The sequence below is a fragment of the Lithobates pipiens genome, unplaced genomic scaffold (assembly GCF_037356315.1).
Source record: "Lithobates pipiens isolate NorthernLeopardFrog02 unplaced genomic scaffold, aLitPip1_a1.2 Scaffold_18, whole genome shotgun sequence".
In the NCBI taxonomy this organism is placed as follows: domain Eukaryota; kingdom Metazoa; phylum Chordata; class Amphibia; order Anura; family Ranidae; genus Lithobates; species Lithobates pipiens.
Window position 1 is genome coordinate 450652268 of NW_027507758.1, and position 19036 is coordinate 450671303.

The following is a 19036-nucleotide window of genomic DNA, read 5'->3' on the forward strand; positions in this document are numbered from 1 at the left end:
ATTAAGCCTTACCTGTAGGTCCAAGAAATATCTCCTAAACCTATATGGTTTAGGAGATGTTTACAAAAAGACAGCGGCGTGCAGGCGCACTGGGCAGGCTGCAGATCACTGCGATATGCCGCTCGTGACGGCTCCCGTGTGCATGTGGGGGAGTGACATCATCGCAGCTCTGGCGAATCACAGCTCCGGAGTGGCGAAACCCGGAAGTCACTCCGGGATACATGGCACCAGCGAAGATGAAGACGGAGGACCACTTCGGGGGCTTCGTTCTCAGGTAAGTTATTCATAATGAGCTAGTATGCTATGCCTTGCAGGTTGCATTATTTTTTTTTTAAATAGCCTTTACTTCCTCTTTAAGATAAAAAGCCTTCTGTGTGCAGCAGCTCCCCAGCACCCCCTAATATTTACCTGAGCTCCATCTAAATCCAGCGATGTTGTAGGAATGTCTCGGCTGTCCGGGACTGCCCTCCTCATTGGCTAAGACAGCAGTGCGGCATCATTGGCGCCCGCTGCTGTCATAGTCAGTCAGCCAATGAGAATAGAAAGGGGGTGGGGCAGGCCACAGCTCTGTGTCTGAATGGGCTTGGCTTGGGTGCTGCCATAGCAAGCTGCTTGCTGTGGGGGCACCCAACAGGAGGCAGGGGCCAGGAGAGTCGAAGAGGGACTTGAGAAGAGGAGTATCCAGGCTACTATGTGCAAATCTACATATCCTTTGCATTTCTTATTTTCTGCACTTTTTGTTCCCTTTTTGCATTATATGCACCCATGGTACATACACCCCTTAAGTATCTAGAGGTTGCAAATTACCTCTTAATAGGAGCAGCGGCATATCTATCCTTCCTTTTTTTCACATTTCTCTAGATTTACCTTAGGGTAAATCTATTGATAGAGGCTGCAGCTCTTCACACATTTTACACTTAATTTTCATTTGTACCATAAGCGCGGGAGTCAAATCTTTCATATGTGATGCTTTGTCATTTTAGGTTCTGTAAAACAATACTGTGTGGAATCTGTTATGCTTCTCAACAATATACAAGTACATAAGAATATATTAACAAGCTTCAACAGAAGACGAATGAACATAATATATTTGAAATGGTAAAATAATTCAATAATTAAAACCTATAAAGGATATCAAAGCAGTAACAACTGCATACGCAGAACCCATAGCAAATGAGCCTGCAAAGATTCCCAGGAAATTGCCGACACATTGGAAGAAAGCAGATGCATCAAACGCATTCGGGTTCTCTTTTGGGCTGTAAATTAATATTGAACTAAAAAAAAAGACAAACACAAAATTAGATCTTGTTTGGAAATTAAATTTATCTTATATAGGTTTTAGCATTTGCTATAGTTCAACTTTTTGCAATATAGCTGAAAACAGTTACGTATTAACATTTATGGCTAAACTGATATTGCAGGCAGAGCAATCAATATTTATAGCCGATTTTGCTAAAGCGTGCTTTTAGATGCTTTTAAAACAGCCATCAAGTCAATCAAGCTAAAAGTCTGCTTGTTGCCAACAGCACAGGGAACAATGTGAAAAACTTTCTATATTCAATTTCAGTGGTGTGTGGAAAGTTTACATTGACACTGCCATTAGTTTCTAGACTTCATTTCACCAATAGAAAATGCTTGCAATAAACCAAGATACTCTGTCTGCAATAAACTCACAGCTGTTCATGACCTATTTGTCACTTTAATCTACTTAATGTCACCAAAACCTGGCTCCACGAATCTGCCACCCCTTCTCCTGCTTCCCTCTCCCAGGGTAGCCTTCTCTGGACTCACTCCCCTAGGTCTAATGGACGCAAGGGAGGTGGAGTGGGATTCCTCCTATCTCCCCAGAGCACCTTTCATGTTATTCACTCTCCTCCCTCTCTTTCCCTCTCATCATTTGAAGCTCACTGTATATGACTATTCGCTCCAACTTCCCTAAGAATTGCTGTTATCTACCGACCGCCTGGACCATTATCAACTTTACTTGATGAGTTTTCTGCCTAGTTACCTTACTTTCTCTCTTCGGAAATTCCCACAATCCTCTGCGATTTCAACATCCCTGCTAATACAAACATGCCTGCTACTTCTAAATTTCTTAGTCTAACCTCTTCATTTGACCTGAAGCAATGGGTACAGGCTTCTACTCACTCTGATGGCAACACTCTTGACCTTTTATTCTCCTATCTATGCACTCCATGGAACTTCTCCAACAATCATTTTCCTCTCTCTAACCACCGCTGTATTCGTTTCTCTCTCCTCCTGTCTTCCACCATCTTTCCCATCAATTGCCTAATCATCACCCGTAGAAACTTTCACAACTTCAACCCTTCCCTCCTCTATTCTGCTACTGACTACCTCTATGACAAAATCTCTCCCCTCTCCTGCCCCAACCAAGCCACTTCCATTTACAATAAATCCCTGTCCTCCACCCTGGACAAGCGCACTACACTAACACCAGAATTCTCAAAAAACTTAGTTGCACTCTTGAGCGTCTGTGGCACAAGACTAAGTCTCTCAAAGACTTCAACCAATACAAATCTGCCCTCCAAAAATACTATTCTTTCCTCCATACTGCCAAGCAGACCTATTTTACAACTCTTATTAACACCTTCTCATGCAGTCCCCATAAACTCTTCTCTACCCTCAACTCTCTACTTCGTCCTCTACCGCCTCCACCCACTGACTCGTTCACTGCCCAGGAGATTGTCAATCACTTCAAAAACAAGACTGATACATGATGAAATCTCCACTCTACAGGTATCTCCCCCAGTTAAGACCCCATGTCAACAGGTACAATTGACACTCCCCTTATTCAAACCTGTTACTACAGACAAAGTTGCTAAACTCCTAACCACCTGTCCCCTGGACCCTATTCCTGCTCAAATACTATGGTCATCCTCTGACTCTATTCTTCACTCTCTAATCCACATCTTTAATCTGTCCTTCACCTCTTGTATCTTCCCCCAATGCTCTAAAACATGCATTGGTCACCCCCATACTTAAAAAGCCGTCCTTGGACCCTACCAATCTTAACAATGTATGTCCTATCTCCTTGCTCCCCTTTTCCTCTAAACTCCTTGAATGCCTGGTTTACAACCGAGCGATCACCTCATTAAGAAACCCCTTCTTGTTCCCCTGCAATCTGGATTTTGCCCTCAACACTCCACAGAAAGTGCTCTTTTAAAACACACACAAATGACCTACTAACTGCAAAAATCAACGGACACTATTCTGTACTCCTACTTCTGGATCTTTCAGCTGCCTTTGACATGGTTGACCACCCTCTCCTCCTCAAAAAACTTTACTCCCACTGTCTCTGTGACTGTGCTCCTCAGTGGCTCTCATCCTACCTATCCCAACGCACCTTCAGTGTCACTTACAATTCTACTTCCTCCTCTCCTTTTCCCTTTTTTGTCGGGGTCCCCCAAGGTTCTGATCTTGGACCTCTCTTATTTTCAATCTAGACCTCTTCCCTGGGTCAGCTTTCAATATAATTTCTACACTGACGACACCCAAATCTATCTCTCCACCCCTCAACTCACTCCATTAGTCTGAATAAGGTCTCGTTCATACTTGTATGACTCCAAAGTCATGTGATTTTAAGTGCAACTTTTTATATTTCCACAGTCGCATGCCAAGTCACACAAGAGTGAATGGAGCCTTAGTGTTTATAAACGACACTGCTGAAAACAAAAAAATATATCTAAATTGCCCAATGCCACAGTCATATATTTCTATAACCTTTTTAGTACAAAAGTCATTATAGAAATCCAAAAAAAAATCTCCCTCAAAAATCTAAAAAGGTCCCACTAACCCAACTCTTAAAATGTGGACATTTCTTTAATCCTCCTGTCATCTGTCAGAAACATGAAAACATAACACTTATTATATATAGTTTAAAATATATATCACTCATATGGAACCTACTGGTCCCATAGCTATAAACAGTTTTATTATTATTTCAAGAGAAACAAAATCCTAAGAGAGTTTAAAAAAACTCCTCCCAAGATAACAGGAAACAAACAAATAGAGGACGACAGTAATGAAAGGAAAGGGTAAAAGAGTGAAGGAGGGGGGATATGGCATGGTTTTTGTAGTAATGAGGTTATAGATAGCATTTGAAGATGTATTAGTCATGTCACATGAAGTATTCACCTGATTTAGTCTTTTTCTTTAGAAGGCAGCATTAGAAAAAGAAAAAAAGTGTGTGTGTGTGTGTGTGTGTGTGTGTGTGTGTGTATGTATGTATATATATATATATATATATATATATATATATATATATATATATATAAAACTTCATAAAACTTCACTGGTGTGGTAGACAGCACACAGTATACATCCTAGTGCCAGCAATCAAACCTTCACCAAAGGCCATATATAAAAGGAAAAGTCTAGGGATTGCTGCACTTAAAATTTATTAATTCCACATGTAATATATTACATACTTTTCATGTTGTTCCAAATAACAGTTTTGGGCTACAAAGCTTACGCTCTTCTTCGGATGGGAACAAGATGTATACTGACATTATTCTCACTTCATTTTTTAGTGTTACATTTCACACCAGAAATCCATTAGACATCAATTAACCAATTAATCAATACAAATTATCATAATTATTTTCATTCTAGATTCCAGAGATGGCTCAACAAGATGCAATCAGGCTCCAATCTCATAGAATAAGTTCAATTTATCCTATTATTAAAACATACAATCCATTAACATATGTCCAGAAACAAATAACTAAATAATATATAATAATCAAAAATAATGCATTCAAATCACAATCTATATACAATAAACCTAATTTTAGTGATCTGTAGAAATAAATGCATGTCAAAATCCGAGTTTAAACCTCTAGGTTGTAAAGTATCCAATCTATTTATCCATTGTACTTCTTGCCTATACTCACTATATAAGATGACTCCCCTTCCGAGACCCCCCTTTCCTATTTCTTGGTGGAGCCATAACACACTGAGCCAATCACGGCGAGCAATGTATTCTATTAATGAATACAAAGCCTGCTTGGATTGGCAGAGGCTGTAACATCATCAGCCCGTGCCTCTCTGACTTCCAAAGATTGGCAGAGGTTGTTACTCTAATCTGAGCAGGCTCTGTATTCATTAACAGAATACATTGCTCGCTGGGATTGGCTCAGTGGTGTATACTGTATGTAGCCCAAGTTACATATAGTATTACCTCACATCCGGCGGGCTGACATACAGTGTGCTGCATTTTATACCAGGCGAATAAGACGACTCACACTTTTTGGCCATTCTCTTTAAGTGTAAAAGGTTGTCTTATGTGCCGGAAAATACGGTATTTCACTTGAGATACAGTATGTCCAATCTCATCATAATCTCTCGCCAATGGTAATTTTGTGAGTTTATCCTTTACAGAATATGTATGCCTTGCAATTCTATCTTTTACTTTTTGAGTTGTTTCACCCACATATAAATAGCCACATGGACATTTTATAACATATATCACAAAAGAAGACTGGCATGTATGATGTCCTTTTATTTCAATTTTATTGCCTCTGTGTGGATGTGTCAAAAACTTTCCCTTTATCATTGAATTACATTGTATACAACTTAAGCATGGATAAATTCCATGGTCTTGCTTTTATCCGTGCTTAAGTTGTATACAATGTAATATTTAAGTGCATATACAGTATAAGTGAGAGCATATCTCAATAAATATTTGTTATCTTCTTAAAATGTTGATAGACATTTTGAACGTTCCTAATTATATATATATATATATATATATATATATATATATATATATATATATATATATATATATATATACACACGCTGTATGTGCTGTCACTCTGTCACTGTCATCCTGACCATGCCAATTTACATAATTAAGCCCGATCAAGGTGAAATACGCCAGGGTGTGTGCCTACAATTAGGGCCCGTCAGAATAGAGACCTTGAATAAACTTATTCTAAAAGAACAATTTCATCAGTGTGTAGCCTTCTTTGTAAAGATTTTGTAAAGCATTAGAATGAGGACGTGCTCTCACAGCCAGCATCTCTTTTATTCCAGACCAGAAAGGACAAGTGGTGTCTGGAGTGTTGCTTTACACAGTAAATGATATTACAAACTAAATAAAATGATCTGCACAACAGAAGGTTCATTAGTTCTAGTATTAGTTCTCTGTACCTTCAAGCCTTGTGACATAATCCGTCATCAACATTAGATGTTTTAAAACTGTAAATGTTACATACTATGATATATGATTGGTCTGAGGGAATTCACAGACCTTTAACAAAACATCAGAATGCGTTTTATAGGAGGTAAAATTGTTGGAATCAAGATGAGAAAACATAAATGTGAGGCCATAGTATTCTCCTAGAAAGGCCTGAAAATGCATTGACACACAATCCACAATCAGGGGAATTACTGTAACTAAGCTTCCTTTGGGATTATAATGGCATACAGGCGGTGTCCGGATTACAAACATCTGATTTACAAAAGACTCCTACTTATAAAAGGAGGGCAACAACAGGAAATGAGGGAAAATCAACCCCTAGGAAGGGAATCTCACTCCTGTATAAGATTCACGAGAAAAAGGTGTCTCCACTGAAGCTTTAACCACTTGCTTACTGGGCACTTAAACACCCTTCCTGCCCAGACCAATTTTCAGCTTTCGGTGCTCTCACACTTTGAATGACAATTACTCAGTCATGCAACACTGTACCCAAATGAATTTTGTGTCCTTTTTTTCCCACAAATAGAGCTTTCTTTTGGTGGTATTTGATCACCTCTGGGGTTTTTATTTTTTGCGCTATAAATGAAAAAAGACCGAAAATTTTGAAAAAAAACGCATATTTCTTTGTTTCTGTGACAGAATTATGCAAATTATTAATTTTTTTTCATAAATTTTGGCCACAATTTATACTGCTACATATCTTTGGTAAAAATAACCCAAATTAGTGGATATTATTTGGTCTTTGTGAAAGTTAGAGAGTCTACAAGCTGTGGTGCGAATCGCACAAAATTGATCACATCTGATGTACTGGTGGCCTATCTCGCTTCTTGTGACCCAAACAAGTCAGGAAAGTACAAATACCCCCCAAATGACCCCTTTTTGGAAAGTAGACATTCCAAGGTATTTAGTAAGAGGCATGGTGAGCTTTTTGATGTTGTCATTTTTTTCCCACAATTCTTTGCAAAATGAAGATTTTTCATTTTCTTTATTTTTCTCCACAAAATTGTCATTGTAATAGGTTATTTCTCTCACGTGGCATGTGTATACCACAAATGACACCCCCCAAAAAATTCTGCTACTCCTCCTGAGTATTACAATACCACATGTGTGGGACTTTTTCGCAGCCTGGCCACATAGAGAGGCCCAACATGCAGGGAGCGCCATCACGTGTTCTAGGAGCATAAATTACACATCTAACTTGTTGACTACTTATTACACTTTTGAAATACCAGGACAATGACACGTGACACTGATGACAGATGGCACTGATACGTGGCAATGATGACACTTATACGTGGCACTGATGACACGTGGCACTGATGACAGATGACACTAATATGTGGCACTGATGACACGTGGCACTAATACGTGGCACTGATGACACGTGGCACTAATACGTGGCACTGATGACACGTGGCACTAATATGTGGCACTGATGACACGTGGCACTAATACGTGGCACTGATGACATGTGGCACTAATACGTGGCACTAATACGTGCCACCGGTGACAGATGGCACTAATACGTGGCACCAATGACACGTGACACTGATGACAGATGGCACTGATAAGTGGCATTGATGACACGTGACACTGACAACAGATGGCACGTGACACTGACAGGTGGCACTGATGACAAATGGCACTGATACGTGGCACTGATGACAGATGGCACTAATACGTGGCACTGATGACAGATGGCACTATGTGGCACTAATAACACGTGGCACTGATGACAGATGCCACTTATACGTGGCACTGATGACAGATGGCACTGGGGACAAATGGCACTGACAACAGGTGGCACTGGGGACAGATAGCACTGCGGGCAGGTGGCACTGGGGTGGGGTGGATTGCACTGGGGTGGATGGCACTGGGCGGATGGCACTGGGGCGGATGGCACTGGGGCAGGATGGCACTGGGGCGGATGGCACTGGGGCGGATGGCACTGGGGCAGGATGGCACTGGGGCAGGATGGCACTGGGGCAGGATGGCACTGGGGGGGGGGCATGGCACTGGGGGGGGGTGGCTCTGGGGGAGGATGGCACTTTTTATTAAACTTTTTTTTTACTTTTTTTTTTTTTTTTTCTTTTTTACACTGACGGCTGCTGCAGCCGTTCTTCTCTCCCCTCTCACACGCTGTCTGTGTGAGGAGGGAGAGCGGCGCTGAGAGATGATCTCATATGTTTACATATGAGATCATCTCCCATTGGACACGCCGATCACGCTGTAAACGGCCGCTGTGATTGGCCGTTTACAGCGATCTGTGTTTGCCTGTCCCCGGGGGACACGGCAAACACAGAACTTCCGCGATGCGCGCCCGCGGCGGCGCGCATTGCGGAAGTAAACACCAGGCCGTCCAGGGACGGCCAGGCGTAGGAAGCCGCCCGCCCTAAGGCCGGCATTCGGCTATAGGGCGGGCAGGAAGCGGTTAATCATCAATACTAAATCTAATTGTCAAAGGGACAGAGAGTGAGGTGCATTGAAATGAGGGAAAATCAACCCCTAGGAAGGGAATCTCACTCCTGTATAAGATTCACGAGAAAAAGGTGTCTCCACTGAAGCTTTAATCATCAATACTAAATCTAATTGTCAAAGGGACAGAGAGTGAGGTGAAATCTTCTAAACATGGACACATACAGAAAAACAAATGTTACAGGGGTGTTAAACATTTCCTATGCTATGCTATCAAGAGCAAACCTACATACCCTATATTGTTTTTAACCCAGGGACTACCTGTACTGGGAACATACCCATAAAACCTACTTCATTCACAGAAAAATCTTCCTTGGATAACGTAGAAGAGGGAGCTATGTCAGATGGATCAAGGAAAGACTCAAGGGAGCATGTGAATTCAAACAAAGGACAACCATCCAACCTGTCTTGTCAAGTCCATGAGGGGGAATGCTGCCAACCGCTCCAGAGCTGTTAAGGACAAGTGTCCTTACACATAGGATCTGCCATTTTGCTAGTGTGGAAAAGTGAGATATTCCAACAAGAATACTCATGACTCCTGCAGAAGTTATGTGACCTTCTGTCATGAAGTCGATTCAGGTAAGAATGAAGTAGACTGACCCTGATACCTTTGTAAGGAGCCAGTGGTAATCCTTTTTAGGCCAAAGCTGGGAGAGGCAGAGGGCAGCATGGCTCAGATGCACTAATATGACCCGCATGACCCTTTTTTTTTTAAATGTTGCTGCTTGTGACACATACAGTAACATTGTGTTTCAATACAGGTCTACAAAGCATCAGCACCTATAGGAGCATAGTAGGGGACCAACAGCACAATCCCAAAAGTGTGTCACACCTTAAAAGAATGCTGCAGCACCTACCCCTCAGTGTGCTTGTGACAATAAAGTGTTTTAACACAGATTATGCAAAGTTTTTACCCCTTTGGGGACAAACCTGGAGGCAGAGTACATACCCCAGGCTTCGTAGAAAAGGAGAGCCCCCATACTTATTGCACTGGTCTGGAGAGGGCCCTACCCAACAACAAGGCATCTTAAATCACTAATGCAGGATCCCATGAGAAGGTCACATTTCAGACAGTTTTTGCCCCTTTGGTGGGCAAACTCCAAAGGATTTTTTAGGGTAGCAATTATGCCAAATAGATGTACTGTGTCTGGACCTCTCAAAGGCTCTGAAGGTAATTAATACAGTACAATGGGTGTATGGAGACTGTCAGGAGCAGAGCCCAGTGTCCAAAGTTTACATTACAGGCAGTTCCAGCATCTTTATCATGTCAGGGTTATGTATGATTTCCAAGGCAGCACTGAGGACTAGCCAGTTCAGAAAACTGCAAAGGGAGACCTCCTGGCTCTGTAATTGACCACTCGCTGACTGTCTACCACACTTTTACTGTAGCGGGTTGGCTCTATTGCAAGAAACTACATACCTGTATGTTATTTTGTGCAATAGACACTGTTTATTGCGCGACTGCAAGCTGGTTGGACACAGGGGATGCCAATCAGCGGGGCCATCGGACCCTATGTCCATAGGCCACCCGAGATCATTCCCCAGAGTGGCAGAATGGTGATCTGACTATATAAAAAAGGCAGATCGCCATTCTGACAAGGAAGAAGATAGAGATCAGTGTTCCTGCTAAGTAGGAACACCGATCTCTGTCTTCAGCCAGTCAGAGCAACCCCCACATAGTTAGTAAGCACACATTTAACCCTTTGCTCACCCCTGATATTAACCACTTCCCTGCCAGTGTCATTAGTACAGTAACAGTGCATATTTTTAGCATTGATCACTGAAAAATTGTGACTGGTTCCCAAAAAAGTGTCAAAAGTGTCAGTTAGATGTCTGATTTGTCCGCCGCATGTGGTCCCACTAAAAATCCCTTATTGCAATACTAGTAAAAAAAAAAGTTAAGAAAAATGCCATAAAAAATAACTATAACTTTTGCTCAAACCAATCAATATATATATATATATATATATATATATATATATATATATACACGCTTGTTGGGATTTTGTTTACCAAAAATATGTAGCAGAATACATATTAGCCTAAATTAGATTTTTTACATTTTTTATTGCATGTGTTTTATAGCAGAAAGTAAAAAATATTGTTGTTTTTTTTACAAAGTGTCGCTCTGTTTTTGTTTATAGCGCAAAAATAAAATAGCGTCCCTCAATATTATAGAATTAAGACATTTCTTTAATGCTTTTCTGTGCACGGAGTAACACTGGATAGCAAACTGTGATTTGTCACACAAATAATGGCATTATCTTCATATTATTCAGTCACTTTAATCATATTAAGTCAGTCATAGCAGCTGCAGCAACGGACGGGTTCTGATGGAGAACTCGCATCCAGCCCTTACTTTAAGATAGACTAGCTAGATTCAAGCTGATAAAATGGGTCACTAGTGGTCATTCATCATCAGGGTTCAGGGAGAGGTCAGAATCTGGGGAAATTTGAAGAATAAGAGTAATATGACAAGCCTAAAATGAACTAGGGCAAGAAAGACAACCGTTAACACTGGTTAAGGTAATACAAATATAAAAGTGGTGTGTTATATTAAGCTGATGGGTGTCTGCATGATATAGTTACTTTGACATAGCAGAGCGAATGTGTCAAGTATAACTTTAGTTTATAGCATAGTACTGTCTTCCTAAAACCTTAGCCGTTTATAGGTTATCACTGGCATCACAAATCTAAACACAAGAAAATTGTGTCAGGCATGCCTCTCACTTACTTCTGTCCCAGCAGATACACCCCTATAGTGTGGGGCTCGGCTCACACATGTCTGGATGCAGTTTCAGTGCGTTTTTTTAAAAGGAGTCCCATGTGGTTTTGTTTACCAGTTCAGATGTGATTTAGGTACAAATTTTTACTTAAAATCGCACTTGAACAGGACTGAAAAATGCAAAGGACTCTTTTTAAAAACTTGCCACGAACGGCCAGCAGATACAATATGTAATCCAGCTCCATAGAGAAGGCTGCTGGTTCACATGTCATGCAAATTGGATGCAGTACAAAATTTGCATATATGGGTACCCAGCCTGAGAGCATCTGCACCATCCTGCCCTTTTGACAGACTGTCCCTGCCTAGACACAACCCTCACATCAGCTATTTGCATGCTACAGTTAATAGTCCTATACTTAATCTCTTCCATATGACCTTGCTAGCTCAAGTCAACTTCTAAAAACAAAATTTGTAATATTGACTTTGTATCTATACATATTAACTACTATATGCTGTTCAATTTCTTACATCATGTAATGTTATTGAAAATCAATAAAAATGTTTACGGGAAATATATATATATATATATATATATATATATATATATATATATATATATGAAAGCTGAATCACCTGTGTGGGGTAAATCCAGTGGCCACCATCTTCTGGGTCAAATGCTTTAATCTGTTTACGTAGATGGATGCTAAAAAAAACGTCCTATGTTTCATATCCGCTCATTTCCATTGCTGCATGCCTATTAATATATGGTGGACTGATCCTGTACCACTGACTATTCTTCAGTTGCAATTGTGAAATGTTATGCCTGATTTGTGGCTAACCGTGGTCTGATCTGATCCCCTGGGTTTAATCTAATTATTATCTTGTTTCTATTACCCAGAGTAGGTATGTCAGTGTGTGGTTGTTATGGTGGCCCGGCTCAAGTAGTATAAAATGACAACAATGTTAATCCCTCATTTTAAATGGTGGCTGGAGGTGTTATATATATACCACTGTGTTGGTAATGTAATTGTAATTGTTCTATTCAATTTTCTAATAAAGCTTTAACTAATTTACCTGGAAGAAAATAGTTCTATACTATAGACTGTAGCTGTGCCATTTTGAATGGCTTAAGGTATGAAGCAATGATTTTTAATAACTGCCAAGTACTCTTTTGACAAATGATTTTTTTTTATTAGTACCCATTTCCCCCTTTGAGCATGTACTTAACATATTAGCTTGTTAACATTTTAGCAACCGGTAAACAATAAATGCATCATAGGAAGGGAAGCATGGAAGGCAAAAAGAGGAAAGAAAGAAAGAAAGAAAGAAAGAAAGAAAGAGGTGGGGGAGGGATCTAGTTTGTGTATTATTCATTATGCTCGTCCTCCTATCACTGACCAAAATTTAATTAAAGAGAACCTTTGCTTAACTTGGCTCCAGTGATGTGGCATCCTGGAGCTCCCCAGGGGTTGATCACTGGCTGATTTCATGGGCCGGGCCAATGTGACATCACTCCTGCGTATGTCTGCCAGTGCAGTCGGTTTTCGGCATTGCTGAATTTCTACAATGTGCTGCTCATTATACAGGGGCGGACAAGCAGGTAGGCAACTTTAATGCAAAGAAGAAAAGAGAGAGTAGATGTGGCACTATATTTAGAACTTATTATAAAAATTACAAAAATATTTGTCAAAAGGAATAAATTAAAATAATTAATACATCAGTAACTTAATCAATTGGTGAATTAATGGAAAACAGGGGAAATAAATGTTGTCACCGTGCTTAGAGGTCTAATGTGATTCCACTGAGCTATCAACGTTCCTATAAAAGTGAATCCCTTGTGTGTATACGCCTTATGTGAAAAAAAGGCGACAAATATGTAGTATTACAAACAGTAGTAGTAAAAGGCGACAAATATGTAGTAGTTTCAAACAGTTTTTAAACAGCGATTTATGCCTATTTATGATGTAAGTAGATTTCTTTTCAATAAATCCAATATCAGTACGTACTACACCATGGATGTATTCTCTTTTTTACTATAAACAACAACGTGGATGTAACATCATTGAATGAGCAAGCATCTCCCAGAACAACACCAGCTGATGCCAGAGAGCAGCACAGTTGCTTATACTGTGGAGGCTTATCCACCCCAACAGGGGTAAGATTTCTGGTGAGGGTAATCACATTACTACTTCACTGAAAAGCGCACCGGCAGAAGTTTTGGTTCTCTGAAGAAAAATATAAATAATTTTTCTGCACCAATCACGTCTTTCCACTTTTATTGGGACTTTTTGATTATATGATCTGATTGTTATATATTCAGTTTCCTTATCTGATTATTTTTTTTATATACATGTATTTATTGTTTAGGTAATTGTTTTAGCTAATTTTTGTATGAATTTTACAGATTGATTTAGATATTGATTTGTTTTTTTTTGTTTTTTTGTTTTTTTTGCACATGGTACAATTGTATATCAGGTCTTAATTTTTTTCTATTTTTTCACTTTGTAATTTATACCATTGTAATACTACATATTTGTCGCCTTTTTTCACATAAGGAGTATACACACAAGGGATTCACTTTTATAGGAACTTTGATAGCTCAGTGGTATCACATTAGACATCTAAGCACGGTGACAACAATTATTTCCCGTTTTCCATTAATTCACCAATTGATTAAGTTACTGATGTATTAATTATTTTAATTTATTCCTTTTGACAAATATTTTTGTAATTTTTATAATAAGTTCTGAGTATAGTGCCACATCTACTCTCTCTTTTCTTCATACTTATTTCCACTCTTTGGGTGGTTATATTAGGTAGGGGCAGCTCATACTACTGACACACGTTTTGTCCATAGCACAATCTCTCACTTCTCTCTTATTTCCTAACTTTAATGCAAAAGAGACAAAGCATGTCTTTTCTGCTTTAAAAATCCTGCCTGTATGCCCATTTTTTATTTCTTACATAATGTTTATTTTTAATGTTTTTTTAAACAATTTTCCAGAGGGATTAAGGATTTAGGCAGCATCTAGCAATTGCAATTCTAGCAACCAGAAAGATGTATGAAACAAGTCTACTAGTTCCTTTAGGAACATTTAGAAATTTTTGGCCAAGCAACAAATTCTATTTAAAAATTGGCCAGGGTCGATGTAAAGAAGAGCATATACATTATACTCTAATCCCAAACCTCTGAATGTTTAAGCATGAGCACCACGTAAGAAAGATGGTACCTCTGGCAAAGCAAGTCCTAAAAGCAATTAGAAGAGGTCTGAGCAAATTTTGTTGTTTTAGTACACTAGGTACCATTGATGCATATGTGTATAGGGTGGTGATATAACCAGAATATTCTTCAACAATATTTCCAATGGAATCCACATGGGGCCTGATTTTTGTGATGAAAGTTGCTGCTGATTTCTGAGAAAATATAGGGTATGTATGCTTTCGTTGGACAAGTCATCTCGAATAATATTAAAACATTTGTTAATCCACTAATGAAACAAGTAGAAGCCCGGTCCTGACAGAAAGCTGGGGCTATCAAACAATGGAGGTAAAAGCATATGTAGTGATCAATAGTAATGTTTGGTGTGTAATCTGTCCATATCAGGGAATGTGACAATGAGGGGCAAAGAATCTGATGGCCAAAAGTCAGCAGGATCCACATTAAAGGTAATGTTTATTTTTTCCTGGGGGGATCCTTTTAATCATATATATCTCCCCTCTCTGCTCAAATCACCCCATGTTTGGAAACAATTTTGAAAAACTGAGTATGTCTTCTGCATTCACCTTTTCTCTTGAAATTTCCATCCAACATCATGAAGACAATATACTGCGAGGCAAAGCACAAAGAGGTTTCTATGAACCAAATTTTCAGTCAGGGTTCATTCAATCGGATTAATACTACTATTTACCCAAACCTGGAACAGTTATACATCTTATGGGTGGAAGATGTTTTGCAATTACAATAAATGGTCCATAATATTATGTATTATGAGAACACTGCCCACACACCAGTTCCTTGATGTTGCAACCTTGGTAGCAGATGATCTACTATATTGGAAGCATCCCCCAAGGTGGTCAACTTACTGAGTATAGGGGTATACAATAATAGTATTCAGGTAATATAATGCTACCAAAAGCTGTCAGAGACTGAAAGTGCATTCTTGACTTGAAGGTGCATGCTTGTTCTAGGGCTCAAATTAATTGTAATTGTTAGTGGAGAATTATGAACTTTAATGTGTTATGTTTTTATTTTGGACTTTAATAGAGTTACATAAATGTAACATTCTGATATAGTCCTCAGTGCAGATAGCTATGTGAAAATGCTTAGGGCAGAATCACTGCAATTCGGACAGTGATCTCAAATAGCACTGTAATGGCAAAATTCATGTTTGGCTGCCATTCATTTCAATTGTACCAAACATGGTGGAGTTTTGCCACAATTATCATGTGATAAATTGGTTGCATATGCTGATCGAACACAAATTTTCCAGGTAAAACTGTCAATTAAAAGAACCTTTCATCTTCTTTAATGTAATTTTAGCACCCCTCTGACACCTCAAAAGGCAGGATAGCTCCTCCAGAGTTAGGGGTAGGCTAGCATTTCAGGAGCCCATGGCTAAAATGGGGGGACCGAGAAAGGTTATTGGATGCCAGTCACTTTTGTCTTTTAAAAAAAAAAATTTCACAACAGATAAGGGGTGAGGATTAGGGGTCCGAGATACCAGATTATGTACAGACTCTGCAGATCCAGATCAAGGTCCAGCTTAACAACATCAGGACCTTTAAGCTGACTCAGCAACACTGTAAGCATGTTTCCAAATGTCAGTGAATTCTTAAAGTGAGTCACAGAACCCTTCTGAGAGACCAGCTTTTTTCCTCGCTCACTGCAGCAAAGGGGCCTCCCCTGGGTCTCTTCTTTGGCACAACTTCCTCCAGATCAGGATGGGCAGCTTCAGGAGCACTTCAGCACATGTTAAGCCCAAAAACAAACAAAGCAAAACTCCATCCAGCAGCACCTTCTTAGGCCTCAGTCTGGGCCAAGAGAGAGCACATGGCCCTTTCCAAATGTTTATATTCTCCCCCAGCATGCATCAGTGGCATAACCCTCCTACAAGATTGGCTGAAGGAAATATAAAACATTCATAGCTTAATTTTGTTTGGGAAATCTCATACTATGTATGACCAGTGATACCAGTGACATCTAATGGCGACAGTAAGAAATCACAAGCTAACTTAAATTAAGGAAAACCAGGTGAAAAACTATATAATCAGCCCAGGCAAAAACAAAATGAAGATAGTAGCCCATGTTTAGTACAAGGGGGCTACATAATCCTCACAACACCTTTTTATTAGATAGTTTTTTGAGCGTCTGTAATCAGCCTTGAGCTCAGGCATGATAAAGGATGACCTTACAGTTTCACACACAGCCTGACAATTGTGTTCTATCAAGGCGCATGAAAAATGTATCCTTGAGAGGTAGAGCTGCCCTATCATAAGAATTAAAGAGTAGAGATTCAGAGTATTAAAGATGCCCTAAAGTGAATGGTTCTTTTTAAGAGATACTTTACATTGGCCTAATCTATATTTAAAGGTTTAACGCCATTTTAACAAGATCTTCTCTCCAAAGACTTTGACAGAAACTTAACAGAAAGATAAATATGATGCATTATTATTATTCATGATCTCAGTGAGCAGAAGGTTGGTATCTAACATTTATTCAATAGAAATGGCACCGTAATCTCGTTTCTAGCATCTGCCGCAGAGAAGGTATATAAGTAAAAATGCAGCAAAAAAAAAAAAAGACAGTTTTGCATTATTTATTGTCCATATGTCTTCTCTGCTGTTCAGAATTTATAAAAGCCCTTGTTATTATGGAGCCCGAGGCAATCAGAACAAATAACACAAAACACTGCAAGCATTTCATAAACAGAATCGTCCTTGTTGCACACCATGCTGCTACATTTTTCTTGGGCAACTATTAAACCAGATAACATGTCTGCTGGCAATGACACACACTTCAGCAGTTTATACAAATATGAGATTTTGCACTGCAATAAAAAGATGCGTCCTGTTTGTTTTTCTTACGATGGAGGCATATGGATTTGAGGGTATTTATCTTATAAGAACTAAAGATATGGTCCCTTTATAAAAAAGAGAGCTGCCAGTTTGTGTTTCCAGCAAATCACTTACAGTAGCCACTATACACATCTATTTCCCAGGCTAGAAATAATATTAAATAGTACTACAGTCAGCCTCCATACAGGACGAAATGAATAATAATGAAAAAAACAACCCCTCAGGTACACACTTATGCACAAAAAGTTATGGAATTAAAAGTATAAAAGTTATGGAATGTATAAAAGTTATGGAATTAACAAATTATTAATTATCAAATTATTTCAAAATATAAAAGGCGCCAATCCTATGTAAATGCGTGTGACAGCTGCCCCTTTAAGTGTGAATCACACTAATAAATGAAACAAAAAATATAAAGTAGGCACTAGTTAAAGTGGTTGTAAACCCTTACAAACCACTTTGACCTACAGGTAAGCCTAGATTAAGGCTTACCTGTAGGTCCAAGCAATATCTCCTAAACCTATATGGTTTAGGAGATATTTGCCTGAAAAAGGGCACCACTGGCTACGGCGTAGACAGCGGCGCGCAGGCGCACTGAGCGCGGCATTCTCCGCAACGGAGCTACCGCGCGTGTCGGCTCCTGTGCGCATGCGCGGGAGTGACGTCATCGCGGCTTCGCCGAATGACAGCGGCGGAGCTGCGAGACCCCACCAACAAGATGGATGCGGCGGACTACAGGGGACAGCGGCGACTTTGCTGGCTCCTGTGTCAGGTAAGTGACACATAATGGGCTACTATGCGATGCATAGTAGTCCATTATGCTTTGCCTTTACAGGGAATGAAAGAGGAAGTAAACTCATCAGGGTTTACTTCCTCTTTAAACTATATACTGTATTTATTGGTATACAACACTCACTTTTTCACCATGAAAATCGGGTGCAAATAGCGTGTGCGTGTTATACGCCGATACTTCAATTTGAGCTGCCTTATTTCAAATTTTTGTTTTTTCCTGAAACTTCCCTCTTAAAATTAATGTGTGTATTATACACCTGTGCGTGTTATACGCTGATAAATACGGTACATCCTAAAATTTAAAATTAACATGTGCTAAGAAATGAAGATTACACCCACTGTAATAATCCCTATTGTGCAATACTAAAAACAACAGAAGAAAAAAAATTTGCACACAAAATTCCACAAAGATTCTGTGAAAAAGAACTTTTGTTAAAGGCAGTATTCTATCAGTTCAAAATAATGTGATAATCACTATTGTGCAATGCCAAAAAGCCAATTCCTATTAGCTAGGATCCACGATCCATCACTTCCTCCAATCAGTCTCCTCCCCCCTCAGTTAGAATCACCTCCCATGGAACACAGTTAACCCCTCGAGCGCCTCCTATTGTTAACCCCTTCACTGCCAGTGACATTTTTACAGTAATCAATGATATTTTATAGCAATGATCACTGTATTAATGCCAATGGTCCCAAAAATGTGTCAAAATTCTCTGATGTGTCCGCCATAATGTCGCAGTCATGAT

General features: G+C 39.5%; 1 protein-coding gene across 1 annotated transcript in view; it reads right to left on the reverse strand.

The window, feature by feature from the left end:
• SLC9A9 (solute carrier family 9 member A9) overlaps positions 1-19036 on the reverse strand; it is a 1026444-nt gene that overhangs the window by 731669 nt on the left and 275739 nt on the right. The window contains exon 7 of the mRNA XM_077488236.1: positions 1136-1274. Coding sequence (XP_077344362.1) covers positions 1136-1274 — 139 coding nt within the window. The remainder of the gene's footprint in view (positions 1-1135; positions 1275-19036) is intronic.